The sequence below is a fragment of the Manacus candei genome, unplaced genomic scaffold, assembly GCF_025592945.1.
Source record: "Manacus candei isolate 608988 ecotype Guabito, Panama unplaced genomic scaffold, ASM2559294v1 h1tg000062l, whole genome shotgun sequence".
Taxonomy (NCBI): Eukaryota; Metazoa; Chordata; class Aves; order Passeriformes; family Pipridae; genus Manacus; species Manacus candei.
In genome coordinates this window covers 473,627-489,583 of record NW_026138110.1, presented here as the reverse complement: position 1 = coordinate 489,583, position 15,957 = coordinate 473,627, and the positions used below count along the sequence as shown (strand labels likewise).

The window sequence follows — 15,957 nt, the reverse complement described above, 5'->3', positions numbered from 1 at the left end:
GTTGTTTTGTCCCTTTTTTATTTTCCTTGCGGTGCTTGATTTCACTAGGTGGGAGATTGCTCCTTGTATGTTTAAAGTATTGATAGTGTTAGATGCTTTTTGCTTAAATGGTGTTCCTACTTATTTTGTGTTCTTTAGATATTAGTGTTAATGGTGTTCTTTAATTGTGAAAGATTATCCCCCACCCTGTAGCTGAGCAGGGAAAAAAGGTGGAGAAATATAGCTAGAGGTTAATGACTCATTTAAAGTTAACATATGTGCTACAGCACTGCTGCAGAAATCATTTCAGCCAGTGTTTTAGGAAATGTTCCTGTTTGTTCTCTTATTATTATTTAGTCTTTTTATAGCTCTTCTGCATAATATTTTTGCTTGAACTGCCTTTATATTAGTCATAAACCTTCTCGCTTGCTAGAGCAGGGATTATATATTTTTTGAACTGCTAAAACCTTATTAATTACCTTTGCTCACTGACCCTGTGGGGGTAAAGGTTCTATTTAAGGAATAGGTCCATGGTCTTTTCTTTAATGTATTTACTTCAGTCATATTCTGAGCAAAGACTCTAAAAGCCACCATCTTTTCCACACAAGTTTGCCATACCTACAGCCTGTTTCATGGTCAGTTTTCAAGAAAATGTCCCAGCACCTTTGACTTCTTTTAACAATGGTCTTGCTTCACATCCCAGTTGTTTTGAAGACAACAGATGTATTTTTGCTCAGTCACCCTTTGCTTACAGAGAGTATATAATTTTATGCCATGGAAAGCCATTGTGATATTCTAAGAAACTATAGATGGGTCAGGCTTTAATTTTTGAATTGACTTTTACCGCACTCTATAGAAAAAATAACTGAACCAGTTTTATCAGAATCTCGTCACAATTGTCCGTTTTCTTCAGGAAGTTTAGTTGCTTTAGTTTTATTTAGAAAGTCCTTGCTGCACATCAAATGAAAAGTATAATAGCATAAAATTGCCACTGTACATCAAACAGCATAATCGTCCTAGAATTCAATACAAGCCCAAGTTCACTATTGGATAAAAAAATAAATAATGAAAAAATCAAATGAGAATGGTGATTGCAAGTGACAGTTATCTGGCAGATGGGAACTGGCCAGATGCCTCTTCCCTAATGCCTTGTGCGTTCATTTGTTGTCCTTGTATAGATTGTCATGTGTATTTAGATGGAAAAAAAATCGGATGTTTGGAAGAGCATATGTTACGTGGAGCCCATCAAATTTATAATGAAAATTTGGTATTTTTTTACCTCTGTAAGAACTGCCAATTATTTCTGTCAGATGTTGTCTGCAATAGCAGGACTTAGTTCCTCCCAATGCCCATTTCACCTTAGTTCATCTCCAGAGCCCTCCCTGTTTCTTCTTTGCCCTAAGGATAAGCACAAGGATTTGACTTGGTGCACGTGGCCACCAGGCCATGGCTGCACTTTCCTTCTGCTGCTTTCCAGTCTCCTTCCAACTTTCTGCTTGTTGTATTTCAGTTTTCCCACCTCCTTTCCCTTCCTTTCTTCCTTGCAGGTTAAACCTCTGCTTCCAAGACAATGGAGCAGAAATACTTTTGGTATCTGTTTGTAGTCTGTCTCCCTGCATACCCATGCAAGAAGATGCAAAAGCTAAGATAAAAACAAGCCCTCCAAAACAATCAGGAGGGGGCTTGTGTAAAACCACAGTGGCTACTGAGATTTTTTACTAGTCTTTGGCACCTGCTGTTATTTCATACTGCTTTGTTTCTTGACCATTTTTTCCTTGCAATCAGTAAGGGCTGAGAACGAGGCGAAGGGTTCTGCATATAGGATAAATCATTTCTGGAACTCCACTTTCTAAATTATTCTCCACCTCTGCCTTTGGCTCTCTGCCAAGGAGACTGCACGTCAGATCACTAAATAGAAGGAATCTAATTTTCTAATATGTGTGTAATTGTGTGTTGCTGAAAAGGTAAGAGGAACGTAGTTGCTTTCGTAGAGTGTCACGTGGCGCTTGTAATTTTGTAGGAAAAAAACCTGAGAGCTGAGTTGAAAGGCAGATGATTTGGCAACATCTTCCTGTTCCTGACAGTGCACATTGTGAACTGTGAAGTCTTTCCATGGGCAGTGGAAGAACTGACACTGGTGCTGGAGTCGGATGTGGATTGATTGGAGCCAGTGATAACTACTGTAATCTCCTTTCCTTGCTTTACTGGCCTGTAGAGCTTCCTGATGGATGTGCTTTATATCCATCTTTATATCCAGGTCTGCAGACACAGCTCCACTAGATGTTATTACAGCCCAGAGAAGCTTTACTGGAACCATATTCTGTAATATTAGGTGGCTTCTGTCAGAAAGCTTCATGAGAACATACATTCCACTGCAATTTCATTTTGGAACTAAACCCAGGAAAAAACAACTATTTGGCAATACGGTTCAATTTCTCCCTTCTGGGGTTGATGTTGAATTGTATCTTTTATATCTCAACATCAAAGGTGTGATGGTAAGACTTGGGAAAGAAATGACTGGTGTTAGTGAAAAAGGAAATATTACCAATTGTCTCGAGCCAAAATTACGTGTCCTTGTGGGTTTATGTCTCTTGCATGTGGAAACTACAGGACCTTAGACATATTTATTGCTTACATTATTATCCATTAACATGATCTCATGATCGTGTAGCAGCTGATCAGAGATTTTTACCTCATTTCCCACTGTCTGATTTAATAGTCTGTAATTTCCTGGTCTCTGATTGAAATGTGTCACTGGGTTATTTAATCAAATCCTTTAGCTCCGTTATATTTATGTGAGATGTCGCATGCAAAACTGGTAATTTCTTCACTGCACAAAGTGGGCACATTCTGGATTTTTTTGCCAGCCTTCTGTAACACTGCCCCATTATTTCTTATACTCAGCCATCCTACCCCTTGGCTGGTGCTGACAATGCCATACAGTGTCCAGGCAATCTGGTCTGTGTTGTTTAAACATATGACAATAGGGACATTTCTGGCCTCTTCATTACAAGTCTTTGTTCTTTCCACAATCTTTGTGAAAAATAAGGCAGTTCATACTTGAAATGCTCTTAGCCTTCGTGCTGTCTAGTAGACAAGAGCTGCTCACAAGAAGTCTCACTAGACTTTTATATCCACTTTTTTCTCCCTCACATCTTTCCTTGCTGGTTACTTTTTGGTTCTTTTTCTCTGAGTATGTTAGGTGTGCACTTAGGAAAAGGTTGACACCACGATGCCAGTTCTTGAGCACAGCATTGGAGACTTACTTTCTGTATGTGCTCCCCAACATTTTCTTTTAGAAGAAGAATGTGATCTCTCTCGGGACTTTGGTTTTAGCATTCCAAGAATGTTTTTGTGTGCGTTTGTTAATGGTCAAATCCACGTGTAGGAGTGTGCAGGAGAACTACAGCTGTTGTTTGCACAAGAGAGCTGCTACAGCCTGATTGCTTGCATTTATTTTTCTTTCAAGTTTGGGTCTTCCAAATGGATTCTCTGATGTTTAAGAAGGAGTAGACAATGTGTTGTAAATAGACCTGCATGGATATATGTGCGTTTTATGGAATCCATGAGCTTTGCACCAGAGGATCTTCATTATAGGCTTAGGGTCCAAATTCATTTTTACTTAAATGTTCACATGTGGACAAAGCAAACAGCAAGTGTTGAAAAGATTCCTGAAAATCAGCATTAGACACAGAAAAGGTAAAGGCCTCCTGTATGTATGAAACACAGAGCATTGCTTGTAAAACAATAATCAGACCCTTGAATTTGGAGATAGGAGTTGGGCCTTGGTTTGTTTTGCTTTTTAAGCAGCAGATCCTTCAGTGAAGATGCTTAGAAGTGTGAAAGGAAAGTGGATTGATCTTGACATGTGTTTAATTTCCTCATGGATACAGGCGTGCACTGAAGGCAAGTCAGTGTAAAGCAGCAATATAACCTCATGTCCTTTGGTCATAGAAAGGAAGAGAGACGGCTGCTGTGCCAGCTGAGGGATGACAGGATACCTGTCAGCTGTCACCTTCCACTCTGCCTTCCATCCTCAGATTGGTTTGTGTCTCTCCCCAGCTCGTAAGCAGGAGATTATCAAGGTGACCGAGCAGTTGATTGAAGCCATCAACAACGGGGACTTTGAAGCTTACACGTGAGTTCCTCATTTCGGAGGGAGTGAGGAGGGTTGATTTATTTGACACATCATACTTAATATGCATGTTTATATAGGAGAGACTGTGCTTGTATTTATGGTTTGTTGGAATTCCTCCTCGTGAAACACAAAACATGTTCGTGGCTGCTTTGCCCTGGCTTTACACATCGCCAGTTTCGGAGGAGCTGCTTGTGTAAATCCAGTGTGGGTAAAGTGATTAAATCTTGCTTAAATACTGATGTGAGACATAAAAAAATCCTTTGGTTTGCACAGCAGCACTTTTCAGAGTCACAACTAAAAAGTCTTGTGAATATAATACCCACCACTGACATGTGAGACCTACTTTGGTGGACCTTTTTGGTGAAAAGATGATTTATATGAAATCCAGTCCACCTGAGGTAAGCAGCCAACTGTGCTAATTTAGGTGAAACCAGAACTTTATTCCTTCTCCTCATTTAAATTCTGTTCTTTTCCAGTGTGATGGCATGCCTGATTGGAATAAAGGAAACATTTAAAAATAATCTCTCCTGAGCTGTGTTTTGTAATAACCACTCATTACAAAATTTCCTCTTTTCCACAGGAAAATCTGTGATCCAGGCCTTACGTCTTTTGAACCTGAAGCTCTGGGTAATCTGGTAGAAGGGATGGACTTCCACCGGTTTTACTTTGAAAACGGTAAACATTCCTTTTTCATTTCCAAATCTTCATCTGTTTCTGACTGTGTTTCTCCTGTCTAATTAGCATTTTGTTTTGGGAGTGAATTGATTTGGGCAGGGGAAGGGGGTGTTCCTTTTTCCAGGATATTTTTGCTGTGCTCATTCACATATCACAGGTAGTTGGGGAAAGTTTCAGGTATTTCCCATATTTTTGTTTTTCTCCTGGGGAAATAGGTGTGCTTGTACTTAAAAGAAAGGTCACTAAATCATGTGGTGAACAGTGATTGCAACCAACAGTCAGAATTTGCAGTGAGTGTGTGATTGTGTTGGGGAAGACATTGTAGTCACTCAGTCTGTACTGCTGAGGATCTGCTCTGCTCTGTATTGGTATATATGTTGGTGTGTATATATGAAAACATAAATTTATATTTTTTTATATATATATATATATATATATTACAATCATGTCATCTCTAAGAAAGAGAAATTACCCATAGAATGGATTTAATAAAGCTTTGGAGAAACATGTGATGTAAGTAACCATTTTAGAACAGACTTGACTTAAAAGGAAATAAAATATTGTAAATGAAGATATCAGCTTATCCAGTAATTTCTGAGCAGTGTCTGAGCATAAAATGGGGTTATCATATTCCTGAATCTAAATATCCATAATCTAAATGGGATTGTAATACTCCTAAATTCTCTTCCATCTCCAAACCAGCATTTTATGTATTTTTCCTTGTAATTTTGCCTTTCATTACCACTGCTTTTTAGTTTTCCTACGTATCAGCATTTAATAAAATATGATACAAGAATAAGTTAAAAGCTGAATTCTTTTGGCTGATAATATTAAGTAGAAATGTTATTAGACATAACAGCGAAAGTGAAATATTGGGAAACTCAAGATGGTGGCCATGTGGATACATGCATTAAACCTATGTGCTTATTAAATAGGGCATTATATGTGCTATTAAACATTTGATTGGAAAGGGGAAAACATACTTTATGCTGTGACTGTGCTCATTTCTACAGTGCACCTGAGTCATCAGTCACGGCCATCAGTAAACAGCAATCATTCATTTATATCTCCTACGCTTGAGGGTTTTGTTTGCCAAACGGCGCTCACGTGGAGAAAACGTGCGTGTGTGTTTTTGTTTCCCCAGCTCTGTCCAAGAGTAACAAGCCCATCCACACGATCATCCTGAACCCGCACGTGCACCTGGTGGGCGAGGACGCGGCCTGCATCGCCTACATCCGCCTCACGCAGTACATGGACGGCAGCGGCATGCCCAAGACCATGCAGTCCGAGGAGACGCGCGTCTGGCACCGCCGCGACGGCAAGTGGCAGAACGTCCACTTCCACCGCTCAGGCTCGCCCACAGTACCTATCAAGTAAGAACCCACCCGGGCCGCGAGCTTGGGTCGCGCCGCGTGGTCTCGTAGCTGCTTCGGGCCTTAAAAACTACGAGCCGTCCTCACGGTCGTTTCTTGTGGCTGTTTATTGTGTGTTACATCCACCTCTGTGCGTGTGGTGTCGTTCTTAAAAGAACGCTCTTTTTTGGTGGTTGGTTTCCACTGTGATGCCCACTGAGCCAACTCGGGCCCTGAGCTGTTTTAATGTAGGTAATGTAGAAGTCACACAAGACAGGATTAGAGAACCTGAAATAGAATTTCTGGAATATCTGGAAAAATAAAAAGCGAGAGGATACTTGGAGCTGTTAGTGCTGACCAGAAAGTTTCAAGGAAAAAGTATCACTGTCGTGAAAAACTGAAGTTTAACTCCTATTTATTGTGGTTTCCAGCCACCTCTGCTTACTCAGGCCTAGGAATGTTCACTGCAATTTGGTTTTGAGCCAGTTTATGTATTTAATTTGTAAATTAAGTCATCCCAGTAGCTATCACATTCTTATCTCTTTCCCACACTCTCCTTGCTTATCTGCTGTGTAGTCCCTGTCTCTCAGCTCTGACATCCGTGTGGGTCAGCCTCTCATCTCTCCCATCATCATCTTCCCCTCTTGTTCATCCAGGCCCTCCCACGCCCTCGCAGTCATGCAGTGACCCGAGTTCCTTGGGCCAGGCTGTCAGCAGGGTTAATTCCAGCACACTCACAGTCACACTAACAAGATCAAGAGTCACGGCTTCCTCAGCAGGTTCTGCTTGGGTCCTCGGCTTCCCTCCTTCCTGCAGCCTTCATTAATGAGCCCAGCCCTCACTGACTTCTACCTTAGGCTGGGCTCTTTCCAAATTAGGCAGGCCTTGCTTTGCTCACTTGTGAGCCCTTTGTATGGGATATAATTACATTAGTGTGAGGCATCTTAATGTTGTCAGCAGCTGAATTTCCTGATGTGGATGTTAAGGGCTTAGAGTCCATCTTTCACACTTCATCATGTCCTGTAATTTACTTCTTGCACCACTGCTCTCCTATATGAAATAATACATGACAAAGTAAGGAACAAGATAGACTGAAGTGTTAAACTTCCACAGGGATGAATTTTTTATTATTTTTTTATTTAGGAAAAAAGAAATTTGCTTCCTTGGGGATAACTCTTTTATTTCAAAATGTGAAACCAGTGGGAAGAGGGACCACGTTGTCCTTTGTTTCTCACATTCTAGCTGCACAGCCAGTGTTTAAACAGATTATATATAAAGAGTAGCTACATTTGCTTGAAATGCAGTGTTAGGTAGGTTTTTGGTGTTTTCATAAAGGAGTGTTTTGTCAAGGGATCTGGCCTGGGTGTGTGTAGAGTGTAAGTGAAGCAGGTCCAGGGCACCCTGGACAGTAAGTGTTTGCAGCAGAATAATATGAATTGGACTAGAGAATTATGTAATCTTTTCCTTTGGGTTTTTTGGGGAAGGGCTGTTTTTTGCAGCTGCTCATGCTATCTAATAAAGAGAAGAATTTCTGGGACTGCCAAGGATGGAAGGAGTAGCAGAGACTTGTGAGACTGTATCAGTGGATGTTCAGACCTATGGTGTCAGACAGAGGAGATTTTGGGATTGCAAAAGGGCATCCAAGCTGAAAGGGTCACAAAGGAGGAGCCTTAGAGCAGGACTCAGGCTTGAGGAGAGATTCCCTGAGGTAGCAACATAGCCCTAGATATCTAACACTGGCAAAAATATCACATAAATCCCATACCTCATCCTAATCTTGAATTCAGAGGGGGTTTTGGATTTGCTCATGTCATTGTTCTAAAACACCATTGGTCTGATGGTTAGAAGCCTTACTTTCCAGTCTAAAATTTAGTAAAATTCAATGTATCTTTGTGTATTCTTGTTTCATCCTTGTTCTCCTGTGCTGGGGACAGGTATGCAGACATGAGCTCCTTTATAGCAAGGCTGTTCCGATCACTTGCCACCTTCTATTTTTGAAGAGTAAATAACCCACACTAACTCAGCTGGCTTTTTTTGGTAGGATCTCCATTTTCCTGGCTACCTTAATAGCTCTTCACTCTCTTTTTTTCATTTGGGGTTTGTCTTTAGCTTGGATTCTTCTGAAATGTTCTGTCCAGTTGTGATCAGGGCCTTATTTAACTCCACAATGTCTCTCTTTCCCCTGCTATGTTCTGGCATAGATTTTGCCCTTTTCTGATCTCTGTCACATCCAGCAGCTCATCTGAGCCAGCCACATGTTTTTCCTCAATTCTCATTTCCAGTCAATGAGCAGGTAGAAACTTCTACTGAGCGTGCAGCTTTGCACTTCCTGTTATTCCACATAACATTTCTGGATTACCCAATCCTCAAGGGGATTTGGTGGTTCTTGCACAGCGCTCCTGTTTTCCTTTCTTTTTACAGTGCCTTCCACCTAAGTGTAAATATACTACATGAGATCAGTCCTACTGCTTGTATTCAGGACTAGTGGGTCTCCTCTAGGCTGATGGTTCCCCTTTCAGCCCGAACATTGTCATTTTATTTCTAGTTATTTTACATATCCTTTCTCTATTCCCTGTCTTCTCAAGTCTGAGTGGAAGATTCCCACGTAGCACCATGCTAGAATCGCCTTCCATAACCTCTCCTGACCATCTTTTAGGCTGCCCTGAACTTCACCTTCACTTTTCCCACTCAGAGCAGCAATAACTCCATTTTGGAAAACTACAGGAGAAATCTAATTAAAATATTGTTCTGGTTTATCCTTCCTTTATTTGAAATGTATACAGTCTACAGCTACTTATTTAATTATTACCAACGCACAGTAGTTAATAATGGCAATTCCATTATAAGAAAGTATCTTGCACATCATGTCTGAAGAGGAATTTTAGATCTAATCAAGTCACAAAAGCAATTATAGCTGTGATCTGCTTTTGCAAGCGTCATATCCTATATTATGTCAAATCAGTTGCTGCAAGCACAGTAGCTTGTTTTTTTTCTTGACTACAGGAGGGAGTGTGCATAAATCTAAGGATATATCTGAGCTCTTTAATAGCTATAGGTATAGGGAAATGTTTCCTTATGGCAGAGAACTTATTTGGAAAAGAATATGAGCAAAAACGTGTACTTAGTTTATAAATAAATTTTATTTGTAAATTTGCTGGGAGTCAGACAAGACAAGCTTGGGCTTCTGTCTTGTCCATTTTCTCTCTGAGTGATAGGAGTGATGGTAGGAAATTTTCCTCTGTATCCACGTTCTTAGGAACATGTGCTAATGTGTTCCTCCAGAACTGTGCCTGCTTGTCCACGGAGAGTGGACCTGCCTGGTATGGGGCAGTTGGACCTAAAACTGTCTCCCAAACCTAACTTGAGGCTGAATGAGGCTCACGTTCCCTCTTTTATCCCAGCTTACAGTTTCTTATACTTTGCTAAGTGCGCTGGCAAGCAGCAGGGCCGTGAGTAAGGAGTGTGTTCTGTGTTTGTGCAGTGCCTAGCGCAGAGGGATCCCCACCGCGGCTCCGGCCCCTACCTGCTACGGTAATACAAGCCATCTCACAGCCTGAGTTGGTCACATACCTCCTCACACCTTCCTTCTCTTCCCTTTTCTCTCTGCATACGGCTCTAGCATGTCTTGCATGTTCGTGACATCTGACTCTTCCTCGTTACTCGGTTCCGTGTTTGTACACACCCTCAGTCCGTGGCAGTGCCTGCGATGCCCACGCTGAGGAAGTTAAGTTACACTCAGAGATTCACGTCTGAATTCGACCCTCCCTCCTTTAAGGAATCCCTCAGGGCACTTTGGCTTCCTGCCTCAGTTTCCTTTTTTATTTTAACAGCCTCTCTGGCATCCTGTAAAGATGGAAAATAATGTCTGTAAAGTGGTTTGAAAAATAAAAGAATGCTTTGCCTGACCGTTTTTTTTTTTTCCCTTGGTTTTCTTCCCAATATTGTGTTAAATGATCTCGAGAAGGTGGGGGTTTTCTTTCAATAGCATTGGCTAACACTTGAGCATGTCCTGTTACATGGTGGTGATGTTACCAGTAATGGAAATCTGTTTTCTTTTTTTTCTTTTTTCTCCTTCCTCCCAGCTAAAAATATCAGCGGTGCCGCTCTTGCATTTTCTGTACCCAACGCACCTGGTTGATTTACCATCTTGGCCATCCCGTTCTCTTCATGCATGTTTCTGAGTGCATGGAGTCGTGAAGGTTCTTCATGTAACACATTTGTGACGCACCACGTTGCTGTATATTCCATCTGTACACTGTTAGCATTTCAATGAAGGCGAATGTTCCATGCAAATAGAGAATAACAAGGAGTAAAAAAGGCAAAAAAAAAAAAAAAGAAATAAAAATGTTGGATGGACGGCAGTAGATACACAATACATCTGTCACTTCCTCCATTTATGCCAAGTTTTGAGAGACAACTTTAAAAACTATCCTGTTTATTAAAAAAAAAAAGGAAAAAAAAAAAAGAAAAAGTATATTTTACCTTCTTTTTTTAAGAACTGTTTTTTGACTCCTCCTTTTCCCCCCCGAGTCCCAGGATTTTGCTTTGGTTCTGGTAGGAATGGTTAGGATTTCCGCTGGCAGCTCCGTTACTGTCAAACAGATTTTTGTTACGGCACGTAGATGGGCAAAATCACTGATAAATGTGGAAGTGATAATATCTTGGCTTTGGACCAGCTGAAGCCTTCTTAGTTTATTAGTCTGTGTAAACTGGAAAAAGCTCCTCATTTGCTGGCTTGGCCACTCCAGAATTAACTGTCAGTGTTCTGGTGAGTCAGCAGCTTCTGTTTTCCCGTGGAGTCCTTTTTGCTTTCTTATTTTGCTTAACTGAAAATTCCTATTGGATGATTAAGCAAAATTAAAAAATTGTAAGGAATTAAGAGGTAATTGAGAGGCATTTTTGAGGATTAAAATGGAAGGAGAGAGAAAGATTTTTATCGCTTTTAGGATGTACTGTAAATTTTTTAAGGAGGCTTTAAAAAAATATAAACTATAATATGTTGGTTAATCTATAGACCAGTTGTGTGGTTGATATACTCGAGAAATATTAGGCCTTAAAGCTGAGTATGAAGAGTTTACTTACATTACACTGCTGCTGTTGCTTCTCTGGAAATGAGTTATGGACACACCGGTTTTACCCCAGATTTGTCTCCCCCTCTTCCCCCTCAACGCGCTGTTGGTTTCTTAAGCTCCTGGTGCAGCGTATGGTGTCGAGCCCAGCAATTCCCACAGTGATTCCCACAGCGATCCCGTTGGGTTTGGCCGGAGGCAGCCAAAGGAGGGACACTCTGCTGCCAGCGCAGAACGCGAACCTCGTAACAGGGACTAGTTTTCCTCCCCTCACGTTGCTGTGAAAATACGTCCTCGCAAGGATTTCGGTTTCCTCCCTTCCATTCCCGATAGCAGAGCACAGGGATGGGTTGCTTTTGTTTTTCCCATTGGTTACTGGTTCTGTTGGCAGGGCTCCCTGCTCTCCACGGCGCTGTACAGTGCATGGGATCTCCACCACGCTCCTTTTTAGCCGTTAAAAACTTACAACCCTGCAGCCTGAAGTTTTTAAAATGGGAAAAGCTTCCTAATTTGTATCATTTCACCTTTCCGTGTCGATGACTAATCAAAAGCAGTTCTTAAACATGTCGATGTTGTTACTAGTGGATGTATGGTAGATGGATTTAAGCTTCTCTGATAATTACTACATGATTTTAAACAATATATATTTAAAATAAGCATCTACAATAAATGTGTTGAGCCATATTAACCTGCCAATGGGATCTGTGAAAAAAGTAATGGCCTCATTTTTTTTTTCATTAATTTCTTTACTCTTTTTTTTTTTTTTTTTTTTTTTTTGTGAAGCGGCTATAAGTGGCATAACTGTATTTAAAATTAACAAATTAGGTGTAGGGTGTTTGTTTTTTTTTATACTTCTAACATAGCATGTGGTGTTGACGTATTACTGTAGACCAAGTTTGTCTTCCACACCAAGACGTGAGGAAATTGTGATTTGTTCTCTCCACCACAACTGAATTATACACTTCTGTCATTTTGGAACACTGCAGTTTACCATGGGACACAGTGTACATATTTCTTGCCATAATGGTAAATGATTGATATATTTAAGGATTAATAAATTTGTGATTTCTGCTGACATTGTGCTTGTGTTTTAATTTCCCAAGTAACTGTGATCTTCACTTTGGAGAACCTGCAGTGTGTGTTTGAATTAAGGCATTCGAGACCCAGATGGAGTTTCTTAGGAGACGAATTTTCAGTCTGAAAACAGGAGTGTTTGCTTTTGTGGTTTGTTTCTGGGTCAGTTCTGAAGTGCCTTTCCTGAGGGCCCAGTTGTACACTGTTCATGCTCGACTTTGTTGACGGACTTTGCACATACCTTGTATTTGTAGGTCCATATTTAGAAATGTTTTAGGTACTTTGCATGTTTCTGTAGCTGCCTTGCAGTGTTTCACATACATGCTCAGCCTGTAACACAAGACTCTGTAAGAGCAGTTATTGTATGTTATATAACACCATAAAATATATATGGTAACATAATGCCATAAAATGCATTAAAGTCCATAAATAATTAGCATCTAAAATAATGTACCAGTTTAAAAGCTTTCGTGTGTGTCTGTAGCGATTTTAGGCTTTCTTAAACCGTGCTGAGCTGCAACTGAGAACAGTCTTTTATACCAGCAGAGAAGAAGGACGGAGGAGAGGAGACAACTTGCAGCTTTCCTGGGTCAGGGAATGCAGAGCTGGATCGCTGCGGGGCCAGGGCAGCGTAGCTGGAGCAGCAGCACTGGTGAGGGAGCCAGAGCCTGTCCTGGGTTGGTCACAGTTTCAGTGCTTCCCTTTGGGTGGCATTTGGTAAACGAAAAGAGAAATACTCGGCAGAGAGCTCAGGGGGTTGGAATATGTCAGTAAACCCCAGTTAGATGCAAAAACGGTTTAGTCTGGAGGGAGGTTTTACATTTTGTCACATCACTTCTACCTATTTTGTTTGCTCATTTTTTCCAGTAAGTGCTATTCCAGAAATCAGTTTGATTCCCATTTTAACCGTGCTCCTGCAGAAAGCTCTTTGACAGCCGCGGAGTTGCTCCTGGTTTCAGGTATGCAGAGAAGAGAGGATCAGAGTATGAAGCAAAATGATGAGCAGCAGGGTGGGAGAATGTATTTCCTAAATATCAGGTTGAAGGTTTGGGAGAGGGGCAGGGTTTTGGGGTATTTTTTTTATAATGGTGGTGGGTGTCCTTTTATAGCACAAATATTTTAATCTGCTGCCTCCTGGTGGCTTCTGTAATACTGTTTTCTATTTAGGAGAGCAAAGGAAGATGCTGTTTGTTCTGAGCAGAAAGGAACCCAGTGCTTTCATGCATTCACTTTTTAATGTGAGTAAGGAACACAGAGAGCCTGAAAATGACCCTTTCCTGGGTTGTGAATATACCCTATACACATACCTGGAGGAATCAGATTGGTTCTGTTTTCTACAAATGGGTTCCCAGGACACAGTTAAGAAAAGTAACACCTCCTAGAGTTAAGTCCAGAGTTCATTGTGTCCAAGATTAGCTTTACTGTTTCTTCAGTGAGTTATTAATCTTTGGTAATTTATCATCTGCTTGGGCTGTTTGCTCACAGAAAACAGAATTACTTTGTTCTTCTCAGGGCTTTTCTTTCTTTCTTCTTAAATTTGTACAGTCATACTTTATACATTACCCATCTTGAGAAAACACCGTTATTCAAAGAATTAACTGGATTAGTCAAAGAATTGAATCCAATTGCTTCAGGAGTTTCAGCTTCTTTCTTCCTAACAGATAATTAGTAAAATACAGACAGATGTGGGTGAATGGGAGTTCAGTGCTGGAAGGTGCCACTGCTCAATCTCTGGTTCTTGCAGGGCAAGCAGAAGTTATAGGGAAGTTTTGATAGCCACAAGAGGGGAGGCCTCACATGAAAGGGAGCCTAAGCAGAGCAGACTAGAAGCCTTTCCTCCCTTCCCCTCCCTCTCTTGCACAGAGACCCGTGAGTGAGCAGGACAAGGTGCAGGATCTTGGATTCCAAGGCAGCATGCTTGTGGAAAGAGGAGAAGGCAGCAGTTCTGCAGACAGTAAGTTTGGGGAAGAGGAGAACATTTAATCACAGAGTGTGAGGGGAGGAAAGTCGATGCAAAAAAGACAAGCTGATAGAAAACAGGGTTTCCAAGGCAAAGAGATAGAGAGCAGTATTTCTGTATTACAGAAACATCATGTTCTTTCTTTAAAGATGTTGCCAGAACTCAGCTGTGGGGCAGGACCGTCTTAAGAACTAACTGGAAATTTGGCCCACAGAACCTTTTTTCGTCACAATGACCTCTAAGTAGTTAAAAAAGTCAAATAGTTGAATGTGGCAAGTGGTTGGAACAGGGTTGGTTCCTTAAAATAGCAAGGGCTGGGGCCTTGATCTTAAAGTTACTCACTTCTGGTATTCCCCAAAGTCAGCCCCCCAGTGGAAAGATGCTCTCTCATGTCAGGGCAGGAGTACCAGCAGCACCTATCACCGAGTTCCCTGCTCACTGTCAGGTAATTCCCAGTGTCCAGCAGCTGATGCAGGAGGAGGGGAGAGTATTAATACACAGCCCGCTGCATTGAGAGAGAATTCATGGCAAGCAGAGCAGCCTGGACTGGGAAGGAAGAGCCCACTCTGCTCTTCGACCACTCCTTTTCCCACCCTTCCCAGGCATTCCGTGCTGGCTCTCAGAGGTGACAGCTGCCCAGGGTGAGGCAGTGACAGTCACAGGGCCTTAAGTAACACATGTAGCCAAGGGACTGTACTAGCAACAACCGGCCTGGTAGTGGGGGTAAGAGCCCACATTTGTGAGCCAGATAGCTCATTTTATAAACAAAGGTATTGCTGAACTACCTGAACACAAGTCAAACCCTTCGTAAGGATGGAGAAGAGAGCACTCCCAGCACATGTTAGAGCAAGACATCAGCTTAATTAAACATCACCTAAAACTGTTGCCATGTCCCGTGCACCAGAGAGAGGGTAAGTACCAGAGCAAGAACAAGAGTTCAGCTTAACTTACTTGGTTAAATTCCTCGGACAAAACAGGCGTCTGAACATCTACCCCCTAGCTAAAAATGGTGGTCTTTGGGATTTTTTTCTGAACAAAACTTTCTAGAGAGTAAAGCACAGAAGCTGGGCCATGCCAGAACTTGCCTGCCTTTCTCATTGTAGCAAATCTAATCAAAGGTAGCTCTAATTCAAAGTCTAATCTTGCTGAGAAGTTATTCTAAATAGGATTTTGAGTACAGCAGAGCACCTGTGCACGCAGAAGAGGGATTGGTAGCATGCCCAGCCTTCTGTTTGCAGGCTTTATTTCTGATCCTGTGGTTGCCCCTGGGCTGCCTGGAGGATATGGTGTAGATCTGTGCACTTCTGATTGATGTGGCAATTCCCATTTCCAGCCCTTCACTGCTGTTCTTTGTATTGGTAATGTTCACACCTTCTCTAAACCCCGGGGCACCTGTGGATTCAAGGGTTCTGTGAAAGGACACAAAACTACCCTTCAGTTAAAGCCTTAAATACACTCCATATATGTATTTTGAAGAGTCTGGGAGTATTAACGTTTTTGCAGCATCTGAGAGGGAGCCGGGTGCTGGCACATCCTTCTGGGATCTGGTTTTGGAGGCACCGGTTCAGTCTCCTGTTGGGACCAAATCATGGTGTATAAATAGTTAAATTCTGTGTGGTGGAGACAGACCAGCACAGCAGCAGCAGGCTGATTTCAGGGCCTGGATGTAGAACACTGGGAGATGTGCTTAGAGGCTTTTTCTCTTTTTCA

The 15,957-nt window shown here is 41.6% G+C and overlaps 1 protein-coding gene across 19 annotated transcripts in view; it reads left to right on the top strand.

The window, feature by feature from the left end:
- The window catches only part of CAMK2D (calcium/calmodulin dependent protein kinase II delta), a 115,893-nt gene extending 103,605 nt beyond the window's left edge, over window positions 1–12,288 (top strand). For 17 of the 19 annotated variants that reach the window (XM_051804911.1, XM_051804929.1, XM_051804925.1 and 14 more), the window contains 5 exons: window positions 4,042–4,117; window positions 4,698–4,792; window positions 5,937–6,165; window positions 9,626–9,675; window positions 10,227–12,288. In XM_051804911.1, the coding sequence (XP_051660871.1) occupies window positions 4,042–4,117; window positions 4,698–4,792; window positions 5,937–6,165; window positions 9,626–9,632 (407 nt within the window). In that variant the 3' untranslated portion in view covers window positions 9,633–9,675; window positions 10,227–12,288. Of the gene's footprint in view, window positions 1–4,041; window positions 4,118–4,697; window positions 4,793–5,936; window positions 6,170–9,625; window positions 9,676–10,226 lie in introns of those variants that run through there. The other 2 variants (XM_051804914.1, XM_051804918.1) reach the window with 2 other exon arrangements.
- Window positions 12,289–15,957: the final 3,669 nt, after the last annotated feature.